We start from the raw sequence: 27,217 nt of genomic DNA, 5'->3' as shown, positions 1-27,217 counted from the left end.
AAACCTTGTGTGTTATACAGGTCATAGACTGGCACATATGGCATAGACTATTGAGATCATCTAATTGGATCTCCTCGTTTTACTTGTTTAAAATGGAAACTGGGGAGCAGAGACATCAGGGACTTCTATAAAGTTAGGCAGCGGGCTGTGGGAAGGGGGAGGGGAAGGATCCAGGTTTCTTGAATCCTTCCATCCCAAGAGGAGGGAAGAGCCCACTGAGGGAGCCCCTGCTTCTCTGCCGACGTGCACGCTTGTTGGGACGCCTCAGTGGCAGGAGAGGCAGGGCAGCATTGATATCTGATCAAGCCATTTGTCTCCTCTTCAGAATCAGTAACATCCAGAGCTTCTGAAGAATAGAAACCAATCGATTGACAAGCACTCAATAAGGAGCAGGTGTATGAAGTGCTCAGGACAGAACAAAGGAAAAAGCCTTCTTGCCTTTAAGAAGCTTACATTTTAGTCAGTCAACAAAATTGATTCACTAAATCTACTTATTAAGTGTTCCCTAAGCACCAAGGATATAAAGTTAAAAAATATCCTTGCCTGCAAGAGATTTGCTTTCTCAATAGGGAGACACCACCTAAGTGTCCAGGTGGGTGGCAGGCATATAAGAAAAAGGTCAGCTGAAAGGGAAAGAATGGGAAAGGCCACCTACACTGAGTGGGATTCCAGGGGGTCAGAGGCGACTGGACCACAAGCAGTGGGTCTGTTCCATGCTACTACTTTCCTGGAGATCTGAGGGATAGCTCACCTGTCTGATTTTGGGGAAAATACCCAACCTCACTAAGGCTGTTTCCTCATGTATAAATGAGGGGGCTAGGTAAAATGGTCTCCAAAATCCTGTCTGCTCTATGCCTGTGATCCTTTAAGCTAAACTGGGGAGCTTGGACCAATTCTCTCCCTTCTAAGGGAAGCAATCAGGAAACCAGCTTTGTTCTAAACCTATGTATCCCTATGTATTTGGTTTCTGATATCTTTTGATAAATAAATATTTTTCTAGATATGTATGCAACATATTTCATAATCATAATTAGCATTGTTTGAATGGTTTATTTGTTTAAAATGGGGAAAACCCCGAACCACCGAATGTCACTATTGCAGATGTCTCTGATTTCTAGAGGCATCTTGGCAACCAGTGAAAAATTAGTCCTTGGGTTGTCCTGTGTCTGAGATGAATCTGTCCAGTGCTTTGGGTCCTTGTATGGAGCAGGGCTTTGCTCTCCCTTCATCCCTAAAGCTTCCTGGTGCCTCCTGAGCTGGCTGGACCCCGCCTAATGAGTTTTAGATGAGCCAGGTAGAAGCACCGAAGAGCAGTGTTTCCAAGCTGAGAGAAATTGCTGGGATTTGTGAAATCCTCGTCTGACACTGACATCATGCCAGGCTTGTTTCAATGACTTTGTTCCTCTTTTAGGATAAAAAAAGAAAGAAAGAAACCCAAACACTTCCTTCTTCCCCAGATTTTGTTCCTGTTCATTTTCTTTTGGGAAAACAATTCTGGGTGAAAATGGAACATCAGGTCTAATGAGCTAAACCTTGAAAAAAACATTCTTCCATTTGTTCCAACTGCCTGTCACCCAGTGAGTTTATATCTCTATTTGAGGCTCTTTCCAATCTCATCATCACAAGGGGAAAAAGCCCCTACTTGAGTTCCCTGAGTAAGACACAGCATGTTACAGAAAATGGAGCATCATATGTGTAGGCAAAGGGCCAACTGGGTGACTTGAAGTGATTTATTTCTCTTTTTGTGGGCCTCAGTCCCCTTGTCTGTAAAATGAGGGGATTGGACCAGATCGATCACTCAACAAACATTTATGAAGTATTTATGATGTTCCAGGCACTATGCTAGGGATATGAAGATAAAATAAAACCATCTCAACCTCGAGGAACTTCCATTTTCTTGGGGAAGACAATGCCGAGGTAGATAAAATGAATTGGAAATCAAGTCTCAGCATTTGCTCACTGGGTATGCATGGGTCTGGATTGACTGAGAGAATAATGACTGGGATATGGCAAATAAGGGGTAGGTTTAGTGGGAGAATTTTGGGGAAGAGAGATTTCTTTTCTTTGAGAGAGAACACTTAAAGTGGTGGGCTCTAATACATTTCTGATTTCCTACTTGCCTTCTTCAAGATATTAGGGAATTCCCCTTTGGATGAGATGAGAGCTTCTGTCTTGTCAGGAGCCCCTCTCATTCCTGTCTTCAGAATTCATTTAGTCTTGTATATATTCTTGTATATTCAAATCTATATAACTTCTCCGATTATTTTTTACATTTGGGGGGTGCAAATGAATTTATTTGCTATTTCCTATTTGCCATAGTCGTTTCTGTACCTAGCATTTGGTGGGAAGGAGCTAAACTGAACAATATAAAGTTTGGGGCAACTCTCTTCCTTGTAAGGAAAGCAATCAGGAAATCAGCTTTGTACTAAATCTATGCATCTATATTTAATATTTTAGAAGACTAGATATAGTTCTAGTCTGGGATCCATCTCTTGGAGAAGAACCAAGTGAAGGCAGATTTCATAGTATTTCTTGGAGAGAGATAGATGAGATTCCATATATCCCTGTCATCGTCTCCTGAAACTATATTAAATCAATCCATGAGGAAATACATGGTTATACACACTCCCTACTTAGGTATAAAATAAATGTGGGTGATTTATTACTGGGGAAAGGAGCGCGAGCAGCTACAAGAAGGGATTAGAAAAAATCCCTCATATAGAAGGTGGTGTTTGGAGTGAGTTTAGAAGGAAACTAGGGATTCTAAGGGAGGTTTTAAATGTATGATCCTTGGAGAACTCTATAGCCCATGAATTGTCATAAGACTGTTCTTTTGCTTTTGGGGAGGAATTGGTTTAAGGGCCTCCTTCCTTTTTATGTAAATGATGGCATGATTTATCCTGTTTGCTTGGAGTGGTTTTTTTTTTTTTTTTGATCCATCATATGCAAAATAAAGTCACTCCATCAGTCTGCAAAATGGCATTCATGCTCAGTTAATAAAGTGATTGTGTTTTTCATAGGGACAGATAATGTATTTTGTGAGAAATGAAGATATTTCTTTGGGGACTCTTAGACCTCATCAATCCTGGTTAGTGAGTACAAAAGGCCCATGGCCTGTGAATGCAGTCCTCCCAGATCAACCTGCTCTGCTAGCAAACATCTGGGCAGGGGCAAAAACACTGACTTTGGTGACATGGAGTACATGGATATCAACCCTACTTCAGCCAGTTAGTGCTGTGTGACCATGGGAGAGAACACTGACTTCTCTAAGTCTCAGGCTCCTTTTCTGTGAAATGGACTCAGATGAATTCACCCCTGAGATTCCTCCCAGCTTCAGTCCACAACCTTGGTCCCAACCCAGTCAGATGTCAGGGGCTTTCCCACAAAGCAAGGGAGAGGAGAAAGATTCTGAACCCAGGTCTTGCTTACCCCTAAATTTAGAGTTTTTAAACCATTGACATTTTACACCATGGATACGCCACCATCTAGCCCTGCTCCTCACCTTCAGTCTATCTCTTTCTTCCTGATTTTATATCAAACTATTTCATTTCTACTCACTTCTCATTCGGCCTTCCGGGGCCAAGTGGGAACATGTCTCTCTGTCTGTCTGTGTCTGTGTCTGTGTCTGTGTCTCTCCCCTTCCCCTCTCTGCTTCCCCCTTTCTCTCTGCCTATTTCTCTCCCATCTATGTGATAGATAGGGAGGGTTGATAATGTCCACATCATTAGTTCGTCCTGAGTAAAAAGTTAGCAATGAAGGTTCATCCTTCCTTCCAGAAGTCTGTCTTAGCACTTCAGACAAACTGAGCCCACTCAGTTAAGGCAGTGGGATTATTTCTCCTTTACAAATCGGCAGAAGGGGCTACAAGGTACGAGCTGGAGGCTTTCCTTTTCCCAGTGTTTTCCTGTGGTATCAACATGTAATGAGAAATTAGGTGCTCAAGGGTGTCCTTGGGTGTAGGAGAAAGATGTTAAGAGGGGATTGTAGGGAACAATAACAAGGAACAACAGCAGCAAGAATGAGTACTGGTACACAGCCCTTTACAATGCACGAATGATTTAATAATCTCATTTGGGCCTCACAGCAGCCTCGGGTAGTTGACATTATATGTGCTATTGTCTCCATTTTACAAATGAAAAAACTGAAGTTCAGGTGCTGAACTAGTAGTAGTCAGGAAAATCAGAGTTTGAATTCTGCACACACATTTATTAGCTGTGAAATTTAGGAAAGGGGCAACGAGGTAGCACTCTAATGGTTAGAGTGTTGGAACTGATGTCAGGAAACTCATCTTCCTGAGTTTAAATCCGGCTTCAGACACTTAACTAGCCTTATGATCCTGGGCAAGTCACTTAATTCTGTTGGCCTCTTTTGCAAAATGAACTGAAGAAGGAGATAATAAAATAGTCCAGTATCTCTGCCAAGAAAATCCCAAATGAGGTCACAAAGAGTAGGGCGAACTGAAATGACTGAATAATAACAACAAACTTGGGGGTGGGGAGGATCCAGGTGACCATTCAGTCTCAGTTTTTCTAACTCTAAAATGTCAATCACTATAGCATTCCCTCTGAGGGTTTTTGTGAGGATCAAATGAGATCATTTCTGTAAAGTTTGTTAAAAAAAAACTAACATGCTATAGAAAAAATGACCTATTAATGTTGGAGTTATTATTAATAAACACATAAATAAAAATAAAAAATTAGGATGGAAATTTAGAATCTAGTCATAGGTACTAGAAATAATAGCAAGGTTTTCCCTAAGGACTTCATATTTGGAAATCTATAGAGTTTCTGCAAAGATATGATGGAGAATGTATAACACATGATGGCAGGCTGTTTATATTCAGCACTTGCCACCATCCCAGCAAGATATGACCCGCTAGCTAGAATTATGTACCTGCAGCGGACTATATTTCATGAACCAAGAGAAGATAAATCCTCACACTACAAATATCTTGGACAATTCAGCCAATAAACTGAACTGGAAATGGACCATTATCACAGATGGAACTCTTGCTAATAATCACTCAACTACAATAATGATTCATTCATAAAAAGCAACTTTTTAAATGAATGTCCCCCTCCCAAATACTCATCTCCAATCTATACAAAAGAAAAAGCTTTCCCAATAGAGACTTGACTGAGGAGGCCAAAAGAAGCAGGATGAGCACATGTGGACCTGCTGCCCTGCTGGCTGCTAGAGCATTGCTGCAGATGCTTGTAGGTGGCCTAGGGAGGATGTACTTACCTCCTCATGCTGTGACTCAACTATACTAGGAAGTTATTCTATCCAACTAGATGAGACTCTATAAACACTGGCCACAGAAGAATCCTATCAGGAAAAAAGCCACATCTCAAGACCATTTTTATTGGAATCCATCAAAAAGATGAAAGCTGAGGTTATAGCCATCGTAATAATACGCATCGGGATTTCCTTCTTTACAGATTTCAAGTGTTAAGAAATGAATTCTCCTCAAATTCAGCCCCACTTTCTTCCTCTTTCCCAGGTCTCCCATCTCTGCTCTCCCTGGCTTGGGAAGCAACTGTCCTTGGCTGCCAAGAGGCTTTACATGGCCACCTCTATCCACAATTCTAAGGGAAGCCTAATTGAAGCTTCTGAGGCAAAGTCTAAACATAAATCGAATACAATGCTGCTAGAAACAGTGTGGGACATGGCTGAGGGCTGCTAAATGTGAAGCATCATTATTGCTATTGATTACATTGGAAATAGATTACTCACAGCTGATGAAATCCAGTGGCCAGATGGTGGTAACCTTCAATGCTTCCCACAAAGAGCCCAAAGCAGAGCCATTAAGTGTGGCATCCTTTGACCCACAGAATCAGTGTCAATGAGGGTCACGAGACCCACCATACTGGGAATAGTGTGTCTGTCCTTTCTTTACATTCTCTGAAAATGCAAAGATGAGCCAGCCCACCGCTGGAGGAAGTCACCTGGTTTCAATAATACAAAATCGCAAGTCCCAGAAAAAGAAATTTAAAGTTGGAAATTCAATGGCTGCTTAGTTCAACCCATAGTGACCCCTCTAATCTGGTGATGAAACACCTAGTAACAAATCTTCCCTTTTCCTGAAGATCTCCAATGAGCACCTCCAGAGGGACTGACTGTTTTCAAGGAAGTCCTTCTCACCTTGGACAGCTCTAATTGTCAAAAAGATTTTTTTAGTCATCATGACTGAATCACTTCCTTGCAATTCTGATTCATTGTTCCTGTTTTGATTTACTAGGGCTGAATAAAACAAGTGTGTCTGTGTATGTGAATAAGCATTTATTACATGTTATTATACATGTTAATTATACCATTCTAGGTGCCAGGCCTACAAATACAAAGATGCAAATACAAATATCTCTGTTGTGTTGTCCTTCTATGGGCATCATATTTACCTACATGACTTTAATTATAATAACCTTTCTTTTTTTTGCTGAGGCAATTGAGGTTAATTGACTTGCCCAGGATCATACAGCCAGGAGGTACTAAGTGTCTGATGCCAGATTTGAACTCAGGTCCTTCTGACTTCAGTATTGGTGCTCTATCCACAACACCAACTAGCTGCCCCTTATAATATCCATTCTTTTTAGGCAGATCATAGACAACGATACCACCTTCTAACTGATGCTTAACACATAGTAGGGGCTTACCAAATAATTGTTATTTTGGATTTTCTCCAAAAGGTTCTCTATCTTGATAACTCAAAATCTTTAACTAAACAAAACCTAAGCAAAATGAAAGCTCCTTCCAAAACCATAACTCTAAAATAGTAAAAGGGTTCATGAGATATATCAGAGATGTAAGACTCCCTTACAGAATCCTTATACCCCAGGGAGAACTTGGGGAATTTTTTCTTTGAACTAGCAGTCAACTCATTATCTAGGGAAAAAATGGCAATTTTCATTGTTCTTTCTAAAGTGCCTTACATTCAGAATCATTTACAGTTAGCAACAATTTGGAAATAGAAAAAAGGAACACCCACCATGATTTTATTTCTGAAATAATCCATTCTCATGACTGAGCTCACCACCTTTTATTTATCACTACAGAAATAGTTCACAGACACATGAAGTGGCATTCACTGGCTGTGACAAAAAGCTCTTAGGTAATTTCTTAGGGGAAAGAGAATTATAGACTTTCAGAGGTGAAATGTAGCAGAGGGGTCATCTTGTGCAAACTCTGTTTAAATCAAATATCCTTTAACTAGTTGTCCGGTCTCTATATGGAAACCTCCAGGGACAGTAACATCATCTCCTAAATTTTCTTTTAGGAGAGTTCTAATCGATGAGAAGATTGTCCTTACGCCACTACTCTAATGCTCCCCTGGATCTGTGATTTCCTCAATGGGAACCTTCCGATGCTGTGGCTCACACCCAATTCATATGTAATCATCCTATCTCTCTTTTTCACGACTACCCAAGATTTGACACAATGTGCTGAAAACCTTACTAGAATTCTGTCACTGGACTGATACCCAGAACATGAGGGCCATCCTGCCTGTGTTCTTCACTTTCACTATGGATGCAGTTCACCTTTTTTGATCAATGCACCACTTTTACACTGTTCCCTAAAGCTTCTTCTACAGAGTTCCTCGATTTTAACAAACAGAAGCTTGCCTGTGTCCATAATTCAGTGCTTCATTTTCCCATGGGTGATCCTCGGATTCTTTGGGAACTGATTTTTGTGGCTTTCAGCCCTGTAACATCACTGGAAGAAGATTGATATGAAACAGATGACTTCTTGTTCCAGAGAGAGGTCATTAAAGTAATGTGGCTATTTCCCAAAGTCAATCTAATCCTTTTACCTCTGGCTCCCAGTCCTGCCTTCTAGTTCCATGCGACTCCCTTTTAGACATAGCAGCTCTTTAAAAATCTGAAGACATCCACCATATCCCTAGCTTCTCTTCTTGGCTAAGCATTCTCAGTTCCATTAAGGGACCATTGAAGATACTCTCAGCTGTTCCATAACTGGTCAGGATCACCTTCCTCTGGACATTGTGCATTTTGGCAGCATCTTTCCTAAATTGTGGTGCCAGAAATGGAACACAGTACTTCAACATGGGCCGGCCAAGGGAAAGTAACACTAAGAATATTTCCTTGCTTGCTTTGGACGCTATGCTTCTATCAATGCCATCTAAAGCTATGTTGGCTTTGGTTGGGAAGGAGAGGTAGATCCTGCCATGACGCCATGCTGCTCAGTTAGATGCATTTTACTATGCACCGATAGCATTGGATATGTCTCCCATGTTCCTTGATCATGTTTTTCTCATACTACCAAAGTGCAGATTTAAAAAAAAACAAACAAGTATAGTTCTTTATATTTGTCTCTATTAAATTGAATCTTTACAGAGTTAGTCAATCATTATGCCCTAGAGGTCTTGTTGTATCCTGATTCTCTCCATCAATGAGCTCCCTCTTCGTAGGTTCATGGCATTTGCATACCATCCCTCCCTTGATCCAAGCTATTAATAAAAACTCTCTATGGAAGAAATAGTGGTGAGGTCCTTGGTCAGATTTCCTCTCTTCCAACTAGAATATATTCAGACCTTTGCATGATTATATTGACAAAATCTTCAATCATGCATTCAATATTAATCTACTCTTCATTTAAAATTGAAAAATTGTTCTCTGTTACCATAACATTTATCATTTGGGGCTGTCGCTATGATACATAAAACATGTTTGATTTCTGCAAGTGTGAAGAAATCTGCATAATGCTACATGATCAGCTGACTAATTCATACTTCTCCAGAATGTGGATGAACACAACCCAATTAAAATCATAGATGAACGACAGATCTAATATCAAGTTCTTAAAACATTTATTTTGAAAACAATCCATAATCTACAATTTTCCTATTTAAACCCCATCCCTTCATTGAGTTCCTGTTTCTCTCCAAAATAAGACTGGAATGAGGCTCCTGGACTACTTACCAAAGTGTTTTAGCTAAAATTGAATGTACTATCAACCATGATACTTATGCACTGAACAGTAAAATGCCAATCATTTCAGTTTGGATTCTCTCTATTGCTGAGCCTTAGGAAGAGCTAGCATTTGGATTTTACAGAAAATTCTGGGGTAGTGAGGGTGCTGGCGCCCCAGACCCTGAATGCTCTCTCCAATATTTCCAATGAGTGACCACCCATCCTCTACCTGAAGACTTTGTAGGAGATACTCAGTCCCCTTCTAGTCCTGTACTATTTTATTTATATCAAGGAGGTTTGTTTTTCCAATTAGGCCTAAATTAGCCTCTTTAGGAGTTCTGCCCATTGCTCCTGGTTTTGTCCTCTGGGACCAAACAAAACTTTTTTAGCCTCTTTCCAGTATGATGATCCTTCAAATACTTTACAGATAGTTTTTGGTATCTTTTATCTCTAGTTCCTCTGCTCCCAATTCAACATATGCAGAGTCAAAAGCAATAAGATCAAAAACAATAAAATCTATTGAAACTTTTATAAATCTAAGACTTGCATCTCAGTCCAGATTGTTGGTGATTTTGGTTTTACCAAGCACTAATGGACAAAATTTAGATTGAGAACTTTCTTACAGAATGACAATTGCTTCTAGCTTCCTCTTGGTGATCTGCCTCTAAGTATGGTTATTCACATGTTTTAGTATTTCTCAGAATCTTTGAAGAATCTGAGATTTATATTAATAAACTGCTAGGATTACTGGAAAATATGATCTTAAAATGAGAAGAAAGTAACTACATTTTAGACACATCACAGTGGACACTGAGGAATCAGTGATATTCAGCATAGTTTTCTGATACCAGGTTAGGTGAGACAATTTATAAGCAAGGCTCCTTGGAAGAGAAAAAATACATAAGGGATTGGTACAGAGATTATTTCCCAAATTAAGACACTCTTAAAATATGATATTATTGCATATCAGATAAATTGCTAAGATAAATGAAAGACAAAGGATAGATAGAGTATCAAAAGTTCTGGCTATGAGTCCTGGGCCACCAGAATCTTCAAAGGATAAAAACTACAAGAACCTCAAAGGCAATGGAAAAAATTCCAATTAGCATAAGCAGGCTGTAATAATGCCAAGAAAGACATTGTGTCCCAAGTGACCTAAAGGGTAATCTATGACTTGTCTGAGAAGGAAATAATATGGCTAAAAATGAGAAATAAGAGAGGGAGGGGCTCTAATGTCTGATGTCTGGGAGATGTCCAAAGCCTCTGAGGAGGTCTCTATACTAAAAGGCAGATTCTCTATGGAAGCCTGATGGAAAGGGACAAAGGCATGAATACCACAGGAAGGAAATAACTGCAGGAAAGTCAGTCGGTACCAATGAAGAGTATATACACTACAACATTATACTAGATCCGTCAAGGAAGGCCACATCACCGGCAGAATGAGGGTGTTGGGCACACGGGGGAAGGTTGAGAACTCCCTCAGATATGGTCCTCCTCAGGTTTATATTTCTAGCCTGTGATCTTTGATCCTAAGAACTCTGAATTCTTCAGTGTAACAACCAGTACCTTCCTGTTTCCTATTTTCATCTAAGATCCTAAATTCTAGGTGGTTCATTTTATCTTAGCAATGCCCACTCAAACTTCCTGTTTCTTTGCATGTAGTTAGGAGCCATCATTCTTGGTTCCAGTCTATCTGTGCTAAGGATTTTTTAAAAAATTTCCTCAATTAAATAGAAAAACAATTTCTAATATTCTTTTTAAAAAATTTTGGTTCCAAATTCTCTCTTCTCCTCCCCTCTCTTCTCTGAGACTGTAATCAATCTGATCTAGATTATACATATGCAATCACCAAAAACATATTTCCATATTAGTTATTTTGTGAAAAAAAACTCAAATCCAAAGAAATAGATGAAAACAGTATGCTTTGGTCTGTATTCAGATTCCACGAGTTCTTTCTCTGGAGGAAGAAAGCATTTTCCATTGAGCCCTTTGGAGTTGTTTTGGTTCATTATATTGCTGAGAAAAGTTAACTCATTCACAATTCATCATTTAATAATAGTGCTGTTATTGTATACAATGTCATCCTGGTTCTGCTCACTTCACATTGTATCAGTGCGTGTAAGTCTTTCTGGGTTTTTCTGAAACCATCTTCCTTGTCATTTCTTACAGCACAATAGAATTCCAATACAATTCTATTCCATAACTTGTTCAGTCATCCCCCAATTGATGTATCTATCCTTGAGATTAACCCCGTCATACCAACCCAGCATCTGAGTTCCCTAAAGACTGACTCCTAGTATCTGCATCTCTTAGGGTCTACCTTTCCTTTTATGCCCATTTCTCTTTTTCTTTTTTCACTGTTTTGAAGGTTTTGATCAGTACTCCTGGATGATGGTGAGTCACCACCAGCTACTTGCTTTGTAGAGACAAGATGTATTAAGATAAATCACTTTAATTGGACTCAACCAAAAGTCTTAATAAACAGTTTGCAGAAGGGGCTCCTTCAGAGAGGCTGAAAGAGGAAGGGACTGTTTGGGAAAAAGTGTGGACATTCAGAAGTCGGCCCTAGAGGTATTCCCCCTCCAGGCCCCCACAAGGCCAGAGTTATGAGAAACAGCTGAAGAAAGGGTAGGTGGTCTGAGCCCACGGCTCTTCCTTCCAATGGCTGCATAATGAGAAAGGGCTATCAAATTTCTTGCACTGAACTTGGTGGGGAGAGGTTTTATGGGACAGCCTATAGATGTGGTGGGTTTTGTTGGGGAGAGCCAGAGACCAAAGCTAGAAGCAATGGTCCAGAGTTATCATTCGACCTCCCTGGGATACTTGGCAGTGTTCACAGGTCTCATGCTTGGTTCCCAAGCCAGACCAGTGAGCAGTTGTGAGACCATGGTCAGCCATATCTGACATCATCAAAGTATCCTACCTTGGTCTTCCCTGACCCTCATTTCTCATGCTCAGGGAAGGTCAAGCCAGCTGATGAGAACATGTCCGAGTACCGTCTGTGCCAGCCCTGATGAATCTCTGAGACAATCCCCTATTAGATTTACAACAGGCGGGTCCTAGGCCGAGACTTTCATTCTCAAAGCTGTATATAATCTCAGCTTCCAGACATCATTTAAGAGCAGCTTGACAGGTAGAAGCTGAAAACTGGCTTTTAAATCACAGAATATTTTATCACCGAAGCAAAATGTCAAACCTCCATTTGAGTTTTGCCAAAATAAAGGGCTGTCTTCATTCAGGGAACAATCCAGGGTTTTAGGTCCAACTACTAAACCATGTGGCTGCACCAGAAATTGTGGGTGCCAACAATGATGGACCCTCCTCCACCACCCCTGCATCCTCAGCCCTTTTTGCCAGCCCTGAGAACCAACCCCCAGCTCCTGACTACTGGGAGGCATTTGCCTTCACACTCACACTCCAGTTTGGTTCTGCACTTCGCTGTACTTTAGCCACTCTAAACCCCTTAGAGGATCCTTGGATTCCCCAGGCAGATCCTGCTCAATTTAAGAGAGAAAAAAGAGCACACCCACAAGAGATGGCAAGAACATTCTCAACTCTAAAATGGAGGGCTTGGCATCTCTTCACCAAGAACTAGGGATGACCTGGGGTACATCAAAACTCATTTATTTTGACTAATAAAGGAGATAAAACAGGGTCAGCTCGACTAAGAATGGAAATTTGGGCCAAGTTTTGTTGGAAATTATCACTAAAAAGTTAGAGTCCCCATCCTTATCTAAAACCATCTAGAGGGTGAACAACAAATTGATTTACTATGGGTGCTGCCAAAGGGATTCAAGGTGAGTCATTTTAATAGACCTTGTGGCTTAAGATTTTCAAGTTTATGTTATGTCACAATCAGGATGGAAGACGGGATTATGCTAAACATCACAAAATAATTGTGATAATTATAATGATTATTTTAAAATTGTATTATATTGCTCATACTACTTTTCATGCAGTGTAGAAGTTTGATGATTTGCCTAGAATTACACAGCTAGGAAGCATTTCAGGCAGGCTCTGAACCCAAGTCATGCTGGCTCTAGAGGAAGGAATAAATTTTTAAAAAGTAACTTCATGTGTGTCAGGAACTCACTAAAGCCTGGAGATACAAGTCAGAACCCTGACAATCCATGTCCTTCTATTCTAATAGAGAAGTGGCTAGATTCACTATCCCCTGCTCATCATGAAGTTAGTGTCTGCTCACCAGGCAGATAAATATCCAACAGCGTGAGATAGTAGGGATGGGAGACAATGAACTGAAGAGTAAGGTGTGGAAGGGTGGCTATATATTCAGGGGAAAGACAGTCGACCACAGGAGAGGCGATCACAGACCCTCAGGAATAGGAAGTACTTCAGAGGACATCTAAGTCATCCCATTTATCGGAAGTCCAATAAATAGGCAGCCAGACTCTGTTTTAAGGCTGCTATTGGGTGGGAAACTCATTCTCATTCTAGGCAGCTCATTCCAGGTTTTTTTTTAAAAATAAATATACTGATGAAATTAAGGGTTTTTTGAAGTATGATCATAAATGTTTACATAACATAATATATAGTAATTACCCCAGATGTAAATGTTTGCCATACACATGATATATAAAGGCTTTACAAATAGAGAGAATCTTCCAGCTATTCCCTGGAGTGAGATTACTACCTGGGTACTGAGCTATTTAGAGAGTATATTAACTCTCACAGCTTAATGGTTTGATGTCATCAAGGTAGAGAGTCTCCAGAGGAGCACCTCGGGGATCTAGACTTGGTCCAGTGCTATTTCACATGTTTCTCAGTGCCCTGGATGAGGAAGGCTTGGGTGGAGGGCTTATTTAATTTGCAGGAGGAGCACAGCTAGCAAAATACTGTTCGAATCATGATCCCAAAAGGTCTTGACAAGCTGGAACACTGAATCTAAGCTGGTGACGTGGATTAGAGAGAAAAGCAAAGTCTTAGGCTCAGGTGGTGTAGGTACTGTTAGATAACAACGTTAATGATGTCTGTGGAGTTTGGTATGGGTCAGCTACATGACAACTCAATCTTAGGCAGCCTGGAAGCAGTGAACAGATGTGAATGGGATCAGGAGATAGAGTGCCATGTAGGAGAACCAGAAGGAAGGAGATCAACAAGATCCCTGGAGCTTAGACTATGTGGAGAGGAATCAAATAGAAGGAGATGAGATAGTTTGGCAGGGAAGAGTGTCAAATGAAAGATTTTCTATTGGATCCTTGAGATCATTGGGAGCCACTGGATATAATTAAGTTAAATGACACCTAGAACCTGATGTTCCCTTCCAGTGCCACATTTTAGTAAGTGTAGTAGGAAGGTGATCACTGCAAAGGGCCTGGAGACTGGGGATTGAGTGAAGGGACTGGAGATGTTTTCCCTGAAGGACAGATGACTCTGAGGGGAGTATGATAGCTTTTTTCAAGTATCTGAAGGGCTTTCCTATAGAGGAGGTCCAGGCTTGTTCTGCCCCAGGAGCAGCTGAGGGAAACTACTAAAAGGCAGATCTAGGTCTGATACAAAAAACAATTCTTTAGCTCTCTCCCAGAGTGGGACAGGCTGCCTCAGGTAGTGGTGGCTTCTCCTTCACTCAAGATCTTTAGAGGGGCAGAGTGAGCATGTGCTGGGAATGGTAGAGATGGCACAGTATGCTTGCCCTTGCCCTCACTGGTTGGACTTGATGGCCTCCAGAGTCCCTTTCAGCCATAAAGCTCAGAGACTCTGTGCCATATGAATAAGAGGAGGGCCTTAGGGGATGGCCAGATTTTAGGAGAATCAACAGCCTCCAGGTGAGGGAGACTTTGCCCCAACACCATCCCTGGATACACGCTCATCCCTTGCCTTGAAATATCAAGTCTGCTGAAACTTCCTTGTTCCCAGGCCCAAAGAAGAGGCTCCCAGCTCCTATTTTCTTCACTTCATTTGCATCCATTGGTTCCATACCTGCCCAGCCCCCAGCCTCAACATAAGTTGTCTAAAGATAAACAGGATACCCCTGATTGGCTGTTTTGCAGCCTCTCTCCTTCTGGGAAGGCTGGAGTGGAGGCTAGATCAACAGTTCTGCCTGCCTTGGCCATGGTCAGCATCTTCACTCCCAAAAAGGGTCATTTCGGGAAAGGTAAAGGCAGACGCCCTACAGTGAGTTGGGGAAGGGAATGTGTTCTTGGACTATTTTGAGCTATGTGTCAGAATGGAATCATGGATTCCAGCCCCAGCTCTGCTCTTCACTAGCTGTATCATTTTGGACAAAACCTTTCAGCTTGCCATGACTTAGCTTACTCAACTGTTAAATGTGAGTTCCCTAACCTTTCTGAGCCTCAGTTTGTTCACCTATAAAATGTGAGAACAGTCCCCATCCCACTGACCTCAGCAGTTTGGGTACAGATCTAAGGCAAGGAATGGACAAAACCAAAGTGATGTGGAAAGGTCAGGAGTGTGTCCTCAAGGAAAAGTCCTAAGCTTCCAGCTGCTGCGTTCTTGGAAGCCTCAGTGGATGGCTCCTCCATCTCTAGGCATCTTCTGTCAGACACTAGGAAACAGTGCCCTTCCTCCTCCCGTTCTGCCCATTCACCAGGCCCTGCCTACTCTGTCCTTCTGGAACCCTCCCTGTTCCAGGAAGCTTTCACAAATGCATTAGGCAATGACATGAAGCTGAAAGCTCCTTTTTCCATCTGCCAAACATCTAGTGCTTCATTTTCCAACCTTGCTATGACCTCCCTCCTATTTCCTCTAACTGCCCCAAGGCACCCTCCTAGAAGATGCTCATTCTCCGCCAGGGCCAGGCTAAGTGGGGCTGTTCATACTGCACTCTTAATTATTTGTCATCAAACTGGGGTTGTTCTCCATACCACCTCCCTCCAATACTTTCTCTCCCCCTACTCCAAGTCTTGGAGCAGAGAGACTCTAGAAACGAACTCTCAGTAATGTTCTGAGCCTTCTTCCCTTTGGATACCATCGGAAACCCACTGGCTGGATCCCTTATCATCCGTGGGTAAAATAACACTGAGGGAAACCCCTTGTTGTTTGTCCTTCATTCTCAAAGGCTGCTGTGACATCAGGGAGGTAACACCATAACATGCAAGTGAAATTAGATTTAAGTGAGGGAGGGCTATGTAAGGCCACCTGCCTTACTTTCCCCTCCAGAGCCATATGGGATCCAATGACCAGATATAGCTCAGGACGACTGGAGATGGCTCTGGATGCAATGGGAGACCAAAAGGTCTCAGTTTGACTGAGGCAACACCCATTCAGTGCTCAAGGCAAGGGAGGAGGCAAAATAAAGGAGGGAGAACAGTGACATTGACAGGAGCAATCTGCAATTCTGCTTTCACTGCCCTGTGATTTCTTTTTACAGCAGCTCATTTCTGTAACTCTTTAAAGAGACAAACCAAAAGTCTGTTCATTTATTAGCTAATCGAGCAAACTTAAAAGAGCAGTTTATTAAGATCACACTGAAGGGAGAGTTCTCTTTAATTTTTCATGGGTGACATCTGGGATGTCTTCCAGAAATGTGACCTGCAACCCCCCTCTGCCTCAACCAATCAGTGAAGGACCAATAATCTCTCAAACCCTGTGCTAGGTACCGGGGATACAAAAAACAAATCTAAGTGATCTTTGCCCTCAAGAAACTTACAGTCTGTCAAGCAACAGAATGTGTTCAAATATCCATCTGTGCTTATACAAGCAGATGGCAATTGGGGGAGGGACCTTAGCGCCGAGGGGGATTAGGAAAGGAAGGTCCCACGTAGCAGTAAGGCATGGCAACCTTGAAGGGGACTGACAGAAAGAGAGCATGGCAGGCCTGAGGTTCAGCCCCTGCTAATGTCGTTGGACATTACCCTGGTGAGCCCTCCTCCAGGGACGGTGCCTCTGCACCAAGCCGGTCTGGTCTTTGGCCAAGAGATGCATAATCCAGGGCTGAGTCATTTCTGAAGTGGAAGAGTTTTCCTAAGCTTGTACTCCTCTAGAAGAACCTTTGAAAGACTTCTAGGCCACAGCGGGGAATTGGAGGAGGGTGTCAAGGTGGAGAAATTATGCTGCTAATACAAGCACAACCAGAATTACCAGAAGTCACCAGCCTGGGACCACACTGTTGATCTCAGGTAAGAGTAAGACTTGGATCCACCTCTCTCTCTCTCTCTCTCTTTTTCTCTCTCTCTCTCCCTTCCTCCCTCCCTTCTCCCCTTCCTCTGTATATCTTTCAAAACATGGTGTCGGGGCACATAGTTGGCACAGTGGGTAGGGTACCAGCCCTAAAGTCAGAAGGACCTTAATTCAAATCTGACCACAGACACTTAATACTTCCTGTTTGTGTGATCCCCGGCAAGTCGCTTAACCCTAATTGCCTCAGCAAAAACAAAACAGTAAAACACTACAGTGTTCAAAGTGGACACAATCCATAATTAGTCTGATTTGCACCAATCACAAAAGGCTTTTTTCCCCTGAGCACTTGGTTTAGTCACATTAGTATTTTTGAAAGCCAAACTGCCCTGATCACTCAGGAAAACTGCAGCCAGTTAAAACACCAAAGACTTTTTTTTTTTAATTTGCTATCAAGTCATATTGTCCTCCTCCCCTCGCTATCTCACAGGGGTTTTGTGGGGAAAGCTAAAAAAAAGTTTTTATGGAAATAAATGAATTCTTACTGTCCTATGATTGTGAGTTGAATGTTTAGATCTGAGCAGAAGACTTTGTATTGTTGCTCATTAAATCGTACCCATCATTATATCCTTAAAAGGATGTTTTCAGCCCCATTGAACATCCAGTGAATTAACACTTTCTACTAGCCTTATAGCATCTGCATGTGTGACAAACATCCTCCCTATGTCATGAAATAAGGCTTTGGAGCAAGGCTTGGGCCAAAGCTCTGGAGCCCAGTACTAGAGACTTCCATCCAAGATGGTATTGATTTCTCAGCCAACATTATTGGGGACCATTGCTCAATTGATCATAAATCCATCTCGCTGTGCTATCAGTCAAACCACACTCCTCTGGCCCATGACTCCCAGGTTTGAAATCAATATTATTTCAGCTTGGGAGGCCTCCGACAGCTGCTTTCCCTATGGAAAGTGCTTCTGCCTTGAGCTAGGAGGGCAGCCCTGACAGGTGGATAGTAATAGATAGAAGGGTTTTGTGCAGCATTGTGTTCTGAGTGGGCCCTGAAGCTTGGAGAGCATTGTTGGGGTTCTTCTGGGCCAGCAACAGGAAGCATGTTAGACAAGAGAAAACTACCCGATGTCAACTGCATCACTGAAGGGGTTGTGGGTCTCCGCTCAAAAGGATGAAGGGCCATATAAGGCAGGTCATCGATCCAAACCAGTCACAATATTTAGAAAAAAAAAAGCTGCCTTTTAAAAACATCCTTCTACCCATCCCCTATCAACTGAAAGACTACTTCTTACCCATGCAAATAGTGTCTGCTAGAAAGCTTTCAGGAAAAAGCTTTTTTTTAAAAAAAAAAAAAGATTGAAGGTACAAAGGGTACACCACCCACTGATTCATAATCACCAGACCTCAGGGTCTTTATTAAGTGTCAAGTGTGGGCAGGAAATCCTGTCTGTCCCCACTGCCTATGGGGCATTCAACTACATAATCATAGGACAGTAAAAATTCATTTATTTCCATAAAGATGTTGTTAACTTTTTCCTCAAAAACTCTGTGAAATAGATAGCGAAGGAGGGAAACCTGAAGATAGCAGTTTATAAGCACTCAACTTTCTCATTTCCCTGCTTCAGCACCCTGGCTAGGGCCCAGAAAGTGTGACTGCTCCATAAGGAACAGACACACACACACCCCACCCAGGTATACATGCACACATACATAAAATATACACTCTTGCTGTCAGACATCTGCTATCTCTGCACTGACTAGTGCTCAGAGTCCTAAGAGGACTTCAATCCCTATTTGAGATCCTTGGTGAGCCTGCTGAGGTGACCAAGAAAGGTGTCATTTTCCATGTGGATTTGTCCCCAGCTTGTGAGAGACCATCCTTGGGCTTAGTGTCAGCTGTTCTGTCAGGCTGACAGCTCCACCCCTGCTTAGGGCACACTGAAAGTCCAACACACAGGTAATGTGTGTGCATACGTGTGACATGCATATGTGCATATGTACATGTGTCTTCCTAAAAGTGAGGCAGCAGAGCTAAAGAACGCTTCTCCTCTCCACAAAAGATTGCAATTTAATTGGACACATGACATAATTGGAAATGACTTTTAAATAACCAGTCAGGGAGTCAAATTCCAACTTGAGTCCTAATTCTGCTGAATATGCAAGTGTTCAATATGGGCCCCACAAACCAGATGACCGGCTATTCCCAGAAGTCAGGATTCTGTTTCTTGCCTCTCATCCTTTGTCTCCCAGGCCAGGCAGTGTCTCCCTCCTCAACAGCATTTCTAAAAAACTCTGAGCTTCTGTCAAGGCCCAGCTTGGGAGAGGGGGGTCCTAAGCAAGCTTTCTCTGCTCCCCCAGCTTCTGGGATTCACTCCCTCATAGTCAAGCATGGAGAACAATGGTGAGATGGAACGCCATAGAGGAGAACTTGCAAGCACTCCAATGTGGCTGAGATATAAGGATGTGGGAGAGGGATGGCAAGAGCCTGGCAGCCAGGGCTTGGGCCACCAAACAGAGAACTTGGCATCTTATTCTAGAGGCAGTAGGCACCTAGTGAAGCCTTTTAGCATTCTCTGGTAAGTTCTTGGAAGAGCGAATCAGGAATATGGCAATATTATCTGTGCTCTCCAGTCTTAAAGATCACTGGTCTAAATGCCCCCTCCCATTTTACAGAAAAAGAAACTGAGGCTAGGAATGTCTTTTCAACTTAGATGTTATTACTTTGAGGCTTCATACTGAGTACATCATGAACCAGAATCTTTTCCCTCTAACCATCTCTTCTGCCTTATTTCTCAACCTTCTCCTAAAGAACTTTCTTCCTCCTCCCCTTTTGGGCACATTAGACTTGTTTTTCCTACCTCACCTCCCCCCACACCATCCAGTCAGCTGACCAGACCTGGAGACTTTCACTGAGCCACCTCATGCCTGCCTTCTTTTTTCCATTCACATGATCCAGTCCCAAATACTTTCCTTGAAACAGTGTTAAGTCAAGATCTTAGGAAGAGGCCTGGGGGCCATAGGGAATTCAAATCCCAGTGTTTCTCTGTCCCCAAATCTTTCCTGGCTTTCCATTGCCCTTGGAATATGCCTTAAGTAGTGCTCTAGAACATTGGCCAAGGTGCCTGGGGCTCATTTGTAAGTGTGTACTCCTTTCCTGGCCATCTATCTGGAAATCCCATTGTGAAGAACTTTCAAACCTTAGCTGTTGCCGCTTCTTCTTGTCTTTCAGGATCCTTGTAACCCTGTGGACACTGTTGTCCATGCAATTTTCTTGCCAAGGACACTAAAAGGGTTTGTTATTTCCTTTTCCATAGGGTCAAGGTGAAAAGAGGTCAAATGACTTGTGTAAGTTACATAGCTAATAAGTATCTGAGGCTGGATTTTAACTCAGGTCTTCCAGATTTCCAGCCTAGTCCTCCATTTAATCACCTAGCTGCCTAGCTGCCTCTGAAATGCCAGCTATATCTGCCTATCTATCTATCTCTCATCTCTCTATATATTTCCATCTATCTTTCGATATTTATCATCTATCTCTCTCTATCATCTCTCTGTCATCTATTATCTATCTCTCTCTATCTCCTATCTCTCTATCTACCATCTATCTATATCTATCATCTGTCTCTCTAGCATCTATTTCTCCATCTATCTATCATCTATCAATCTATCATCTCTATCATCCATATTTATCTATCGCCTATCTATCTATCATTTATCTATTATCTATTTACTACCATCTATTATCTATCTCTATCATCTATCATCTACTATTATCTATCATTATCATCTATGTATTTATCATCTATCTATCCTTATCTATCATCTATTATCTATCTATCATTATTTTATATTTATCAACATTTATCTATCATCTATTTATCTCATCTATCTTTCTATCATCTGTCATCCATCTATCATCTATCTACACTCAGACACATAAACATGTCTCCTAAGCCCTAGATACAGATAGATATATAAGTATAAATACACACACACACACACATATATACACACACATAAATATATATACACATATGTGCTATTCTGACATTTCAATCTGACACATCCAGCAAGATCCAGTTCAAAGTCTGCCCCCCTTATGAAGCCTTCTCTTATTGCCTGAATTGGAAATTCTCCTTTTTGCCTAGGAATTCTCTCACTTTTGTGTTCACTCGTGCTCTCACCATGCTCTATTTTGAATTGTAAACTTCAGAGAATATACCTTATCTCCCTGACCAGATCACAAACTCCTTGAGGATAGGGGATGCTCTCCAGACCTCAGCACAATATTGGGATGGGAAGCCAAGTCTAACTTCAACATCAAAGTTTCCTGCCACGATTTCCTCACAATCGTGATGCTCCAAGACCAAGTTTACTGACCTCAAATTCTGTTCCATTCTCTGACCTATAGAATATCCTGTGACTTTTGAGACATTATGCCTTGATGTAGAGGAGTCCTAATATTTTTGTCACTCTGGGACAGGCACATTTCCTGCTCACTGTACTTAAAATATTCTCTGGTTCCCACCCCCTTGTTCCCCTCCCACTTTGAATCTCACCTTCTCTAAGGTTTCCACTCCAGTGAACAGTCCCATAAATTTTATTATCAAGACCTAAATACATATATTTTAACAGGAAGCCACCTTCCATTGGCCTACCATTGACCCCGAGATGGGAAATGCCCCCGGTTGAGTTTGTGAACACATCTTTTTATCTGCCTTTCTTTCTGGTGTCCCCTGCCTGCCTTCGAATGTAAACAGCAAGAGGGCAGGGACCACAGGTGTTCAAGCTGACTTTCTACCTGCCTCCCAAGTTGAGCACATGCTCAAGGGCATTTCCTAATGGGGATTCAATGAGGACGCTGTGCTGCCTGCTTGTAGCATCCATCAACTTTTATAAAGACAGCCTCTGGCTGTGTTTGAATAGGAGAGAAGCTCCCCAATTTGATGCTCAATTAAAGTGTGACCATTTGGCCCACACTATGTTCATTAAGCAAATGAGTACAAGGCCCCGCTTCAAAGCCATGAGCAAAGCTTTGGTGGCTGCCTGCAAGAAGGTGGTGACGGGCAGCTTTTTTCCCCTTCAATTCTGGCTTCCCCTGTCTTGTTAGCATCCTGATCGCTGGACTCGGGAGTTTTAAATACATTTCCCTTTAATCCCCTCCCCTCCTCTGCCCATTGCTAGAGTGCTAGAGCTTCTTTAAATATTCAGGCTTTCCATGTAATTGTGAATTGATCTGTCTCGGTGGCAAGGTGCCAGGGTATCTGAACCTAGGAAAAGGACCCACTCCTCCTCTGCAACTCGATTTTCCAATTCAAGGGTGGATGCACTCTTTCCCCTCATTCCCAGTCTCCCGTTAATAAAGAGGTGTCCTGTAGCGCCTGACTTTGGCGTGGAGGGGGTTGTTCCTGGTTGTCCCCACACACACAAAAAGCATCTCTTCTAAATTTTAAGACTAAAATGCCCCAGAAGTTTCCTCTTGGCAGAAGGATTCTCATCTTTTGGAAAAACAAAACAAAACAGCTCTGGGCTGGGAGCCCAAGAACCTCAGTGTGTTATAACCTCATTGTTGTTCGGTTTTCCATAAAGCTCCCCCCTCCCCACACTGGCCCCTCGCCCCTATTGGGGAGGGTCAGGTCTGGGTTGAGTGCTGAGGGCTCATATGAAAGGGCAGGGTTCCCCCGGAGGAGAAATCCAGCCCGGGGATGCCCCCGGATCGGCCAGTCCCAGCCAGGAGCTGAGAGCCGGGACTCCTGGACCATTCCAGCCGCCAGTCACCGGCCCCTCGTTTATTTTCCATCCCTTGTGGACTCCGAAGAGACAGGCTGCTTCTGACAAATCCGAACTGAGCAGCCCCCCTCCTTCTCAATGGATAGACAAGTGGGGGGGGGGGCGAGAAGAGACCCACGGGCTGGGGCTGGGGCTGTGGCTGGCACTGGCTGAACTCCCTTCTGTCCTGGGCACCGCTGAGCTGCACAAGTGCCAAGTCAAAACAGTCCTTGAGGGAAGCGCGGAGCTTCCTCCTCCGAGCGGGGCCGGCCGCCCTGATTAACTGGCCGCAGAATGCTAAAGCAGCTCTTCCCCGCTCCCGGGCCCCAGCCCACTCCTCTGGGTGCCGCTCCTTTGGGACATCTCCCTTTCCTCGGGTCAGAGAGAAACCCTGTACTTCTTTTGGGAACCTTGGCTCCTCAGCTCCATTTGCGGGACAATTCTCGAGCGCGCCCGCGATAGTCTGGAGCCCGGCAGGGGACAAGCCGAGCCACAGAGTGCCCAAATCCGCCCCCGCGCCCCCCGCCCAAATCCGGACCCGCGCCCCCTCCCCAAAGTCGCTCAATGGACTTACCGGTCTTCCACAGATAGAGGAGCGAAGTCTGGGCTCCGGTGTGCGTCCCGGCCTCGCTGGTCCCGAGCATGAGGATGAGGATGAGGAGAAGAACGAGGAGCAAGAGCCTCTCGCCTCCTCGCCGGCAGAGGCAGGGTGCAACCCTCCCTACCGCATGCCCCATGGCTCCCGCACTCCCGCAGGTCCGGCTAGGGCTCAGGGGCCGAGGCCTGGGAGGAGGCGGCGGCAGCAGCAGCAGGGGGAGGGCGGCGGAGGGAAAAGAGGTCCCGAGAGTCGGGAGTGTCTGTGCCCAGCCCGGGCGAGCGCGCGGAGCCGCCGCTGCCGCCTCCCGAGCCAGGCGCCCGGCTCCACTCCGGGCTATTGTTCCCTTCCGAAGGCGAGAGGAGAAAGGGCGCCGAGCACAGAGCGGGAACAATAGAGTCCTCCGGCGGGGCCCGGGCCGGGCCGGGACAGATGCGGGGGCCGCCGCCGCCGGTGCGCCCCTGGCCGCGGTCCTGCCTCCGCCGCCGCCGCCGCCGCTGCGCCCCCGCTCCCAGCCAGCGCTCCCTGGCAGCCTCCGCTCAGCTGAGAGCCGGAGCGGGAGTGAGCCAGCTGTCCGCAGGGGGCTCCAGCTGACTGAGCAGGTTCTACGGGGCTGCGATGGAGGGGAGGACGCAGCAGTCGGGAACACCAGCTGGAGAGAGAGAGGGGAGGGAGGAGGGGCAGGGGAGGAGGGGGAGCGGGAGGGGAGGGAGGGGAGGCCAAGAACAAAAAGGGAAGGGGGGGAGGCAGCCGTGTAACCAGACCCACTTCTCCAGATACCTCTGCAGAGCCGGGAGGAGGGATGCCAGGAAGAGCTGCCCTTCCCCCACCCCACCCCCCGCGCCGAGCGGCAGCGGGGCCGGGTGCCCCGTGATGGGCACTGCTGCCAATGGAGGCCGGAGCCCTCCTACGGGCCAAGGACCGTGAGGGCTGGGGGAGGGGGTGGGGTGCTTGGGCACGAACGGGGCCTATTTCCAAGTCGGCTTTCAATAGGAAACTTTTGAGTTAGTTCAGAGGGAATTGGTAAATCCCGAGGACACCGGCGTGAACGGCATGATGGGAGAGCGGGAATCTCAAAGCCAGAGTGGGCAGCCCCCGATCCAACGCCCCCTCCTCGTTTCTGGATTCGGGGCCCGGGAGGTCGGGGGCTTCCCGTGCCAGCGCCGGGCCTTTGGCTGTTCCCGAACGACGGAGCCGGCCTTTCTGGACCCTGGAAAGTGTGTCATTCGGCCGGGATCGGGATCGGAAAAGCCGTCCCAGGCTGGGGAGCCCGAGCGAAAGGCGGCGGCCTCTAACCCGAGGGGAGCCAGGAAGAAGCAAGCCGGGACTGCGGCTCCGGAAAACAGCCCCCGCTCTGAAGACCCGGGGAGGCGCAGGGAGAACCGGGCCCCCGGGAGACATAAGGAGAGCCGGGGGCCCCAGGGAGGGGCAGGGAGAGCCGGGGCCCCCAGGGAGGGGCAGGGAGAATCGGGACTCCAGGGAGGGGCAGGAAGAGCTGGGGCCTCCAGGGAGGGGCAGGGAGAATCGGGGCCCTAAGGAGGCATAGGGAGAGCCGGGGCCCCAGGGAGAAATAAGGAGAGCCAGGGTCCCAGGGAGGGACAGGGAGAGCCAGGGGGCCCAGGGAGGCTCAGGAAGAGCCGGGGCCCCCAGAGAGGGGCAGGGAGAGCTGGCCCAGAGGCCACGAAAATATTGTTCCAGCTGTTAACATGACGGCTGAGACGACTCCGGCCCTTGACAAGTGGCTCCTTTCACGCCGAGACTCCCGCACGGGCCAGTCGGGCGCTCTCGGAGCACGAGGAGGAGCCGGTCCCCTCCCCGATCTGGGCCGGGGGAGGGGGCTGGACTGCCCTTGGTCCTCACTTCCTCGGTGTGGCTCCCGCCCCCAAGTCCGGGACTCTACAGGAATGCATTCGGAGCTATGGGTGAGAGGGTGTATTCTCCCACCCCCACCCCCCATAACCTTGGATTAATTATTCATTCAGTCTCTAGTGAACCTAAAATAGCAGCAAGACTTTGGCCTCTTTTTGTTTTAAGCCGCAACCAGAAGGACCCAGGAGCCCTTCTCCGCCGAGTCCTCCCAGCGGCAGGGCAGCCGCTGTGTGTGTGTGTGTGTATGTGTGTGTGTGTGTGAGAGAGAGAGAGAGAGAGAGAGAGTGTGTGTGTGTGTGTGTGAGTGTGTGTGTGTGTTGCAGGGCAGCGCCCCCCTCCCCAGCGGCAGGAGACCCAGCTCTGAATTTGAGAGCCAGGAGGCTCCGCTTTCCAGAGAGGCTGGAAACCTTGGGGACCCTCTCCGGGGAGGCCTGTCATTGTACAGAGCCTCCGCTCTGGCTCTTCCCTGGCATCAGATTAAAAGCAGCCTGGAGCCAATAATTCCCAGGTCCTGCCTATTTAAATATTCTGACATCAGAGGAAATTAGCAATGAGGGGAGGTTGTGAATTTGGTCTTTGTTTACTTTCCACTCCGTTAGGCCTGTAAGAGAGAATTAAAGGCTCAGGGAGGCCAGCTCCATGAGGCTGTGATTAACAGAGATAAGCAAGGGTGGATTACGGCTTCTTAGGCGAGGAGAAAAACCACAAATCAGGCAACAAGCCCCAGAAGGCAGAGCCCATCCTTCCCCGTGGATGCCCCCTCCCTCCTCGGCCGGTCCGGAGTGACGAGGTACCCCTGTGGCTTTGCGGAGGGAGGGGGGTAACCCAGAGAACGCATGCTCCGCCGGGCTGCTACCAGCTGCCACCTTGCCTCATTTGGCCCCATTTGCCCAACCGGTGGCCAGGAGCCAGGAGAGGAGCAGCTCTGGGGTGGCCAGTCTCATCAGGGCATCTGGAAGTGGACATGATCTGTTAGCACTCCCCTAGTTCAGGCAGCCTGTCACTTAACTGGAGGCAGGAAAGCTGCTCCCCCAATCAGGACATTTCCCAGGGAGGAAAAATGAAACAAAACCTCAGCCCTCATGGAGAGAAGGGGTGAGAAGGCCACAGAGGGCAAAAAGCTGCCCGGGATCCTGACAAGGCTGGACGAGGCTCCCTGGAGGAGAGGTACGGTTGGGATCAGGATTGGTCCCCGGTTAGCGGTCTGCATTTCCGAGGCCGCAGGTTCAAGCATAATACCACATGGCCGAGGGCTTCTGCCTCCGAGTACAGTTTCCATTTACAGTCCAAGCCTTCGTCCACATTGGTGCAACTGCTTCTTTAAGGAGATGAAATCACTGGATCCATCATTATAGCTGCCGAAAGAGAAGGCAGTCCGACCAATGTCGGTCTGAGGCAGCTGGGGAAAGCAGACACATCTGGACAAGGTTATAGAAACCAAGGCAGGGACACATTCGTCTCTGTCAGGGACACCTAGCTGCCCTTCGTCTTGTCATTACATCCCTCCCTTTAGGACACTGAGGAGCTCTGAGGAGAAGGGGGGCCGTCCATTTAGCTCAGATGCTTTTGTGAGAGCTAACACACTCCACGGACCAAGCCCACGCAGCAGGCAGATCGGTGGTCTTCAGAGGATGCCGGCCTTTTGTTTTCTTAAGAGTAGTCTGAATGATAAACAAGTATCTTAGGGCATCATGTCAAATTCTGCCCTGTGAAATCTCAAGGAAGCCACTGGAATCAACCATCTGTACAGCTTGCTGTGAGGCTGTGCCTTTGTCATTCTCCCAGAGAACTCTTCAAGTATTAATGAGCCTGGGCAATCAAACCATCTGAAGCCCATGGCAGATGAGGAGTGCTGAGCATGTTTCTTAATAATTGGAAAGACGGCTGGTTCTCACACCGACTTGATAACTCCCACCAGCTGCTAAAGGCAGAAGCCCCTAGTGTGACACAGTAAGGG

General features: G+C 45.4%; 1 protein-coding gene across 5 annotated transcripts in view; it reads right to left on the bottom strand.

Annotated features, from left to right (window-relative positions):
• THSD7A (thrombospondin type 1 domain containing 7A) overlaps positions 1-24,089 on the bottom strand; it is a 294,643-nt gene extending 270,554 nt beyond the window's left edge. For all 5 annotated transcript variants that reach the window (XM_031940732.1, XM_031940733.1, XM_031940734.1 and 2 more), the window contains exon 1: positions 23,371-24,089. In XM_031940732.1, the coding sequence (XP_031796592.1) occupies positions 23,371-23,533 (163 nt within the window). In that variant the 5' untranslated portion in view covers positions 23,534-24,089. The remainder of the gene's footprint in view (positions 1-23,370) is intronic.
• Positions 24,090-27,217: the final 3,128 nt, after the last annotated feature.

Source organism: Sarcophilus harrisii, chromosome 5, assembly GCF_902635505.1.
Source record: "Sarcophilus harrisii chromosome 5, mSarHar1.11, whole genome shotgun sequence".
NCBI classification, from domain to species: domain Eukaryota; kingdom Metazoa; phylum Chordata; class Mammalia; order Dasyuromorphia; family Dasyuridae; genus Sarcophilus; species Sarcophilus harrisii.
This window is presented reverse-complemented; position numbering and strand designations above follow the sequence as displayed.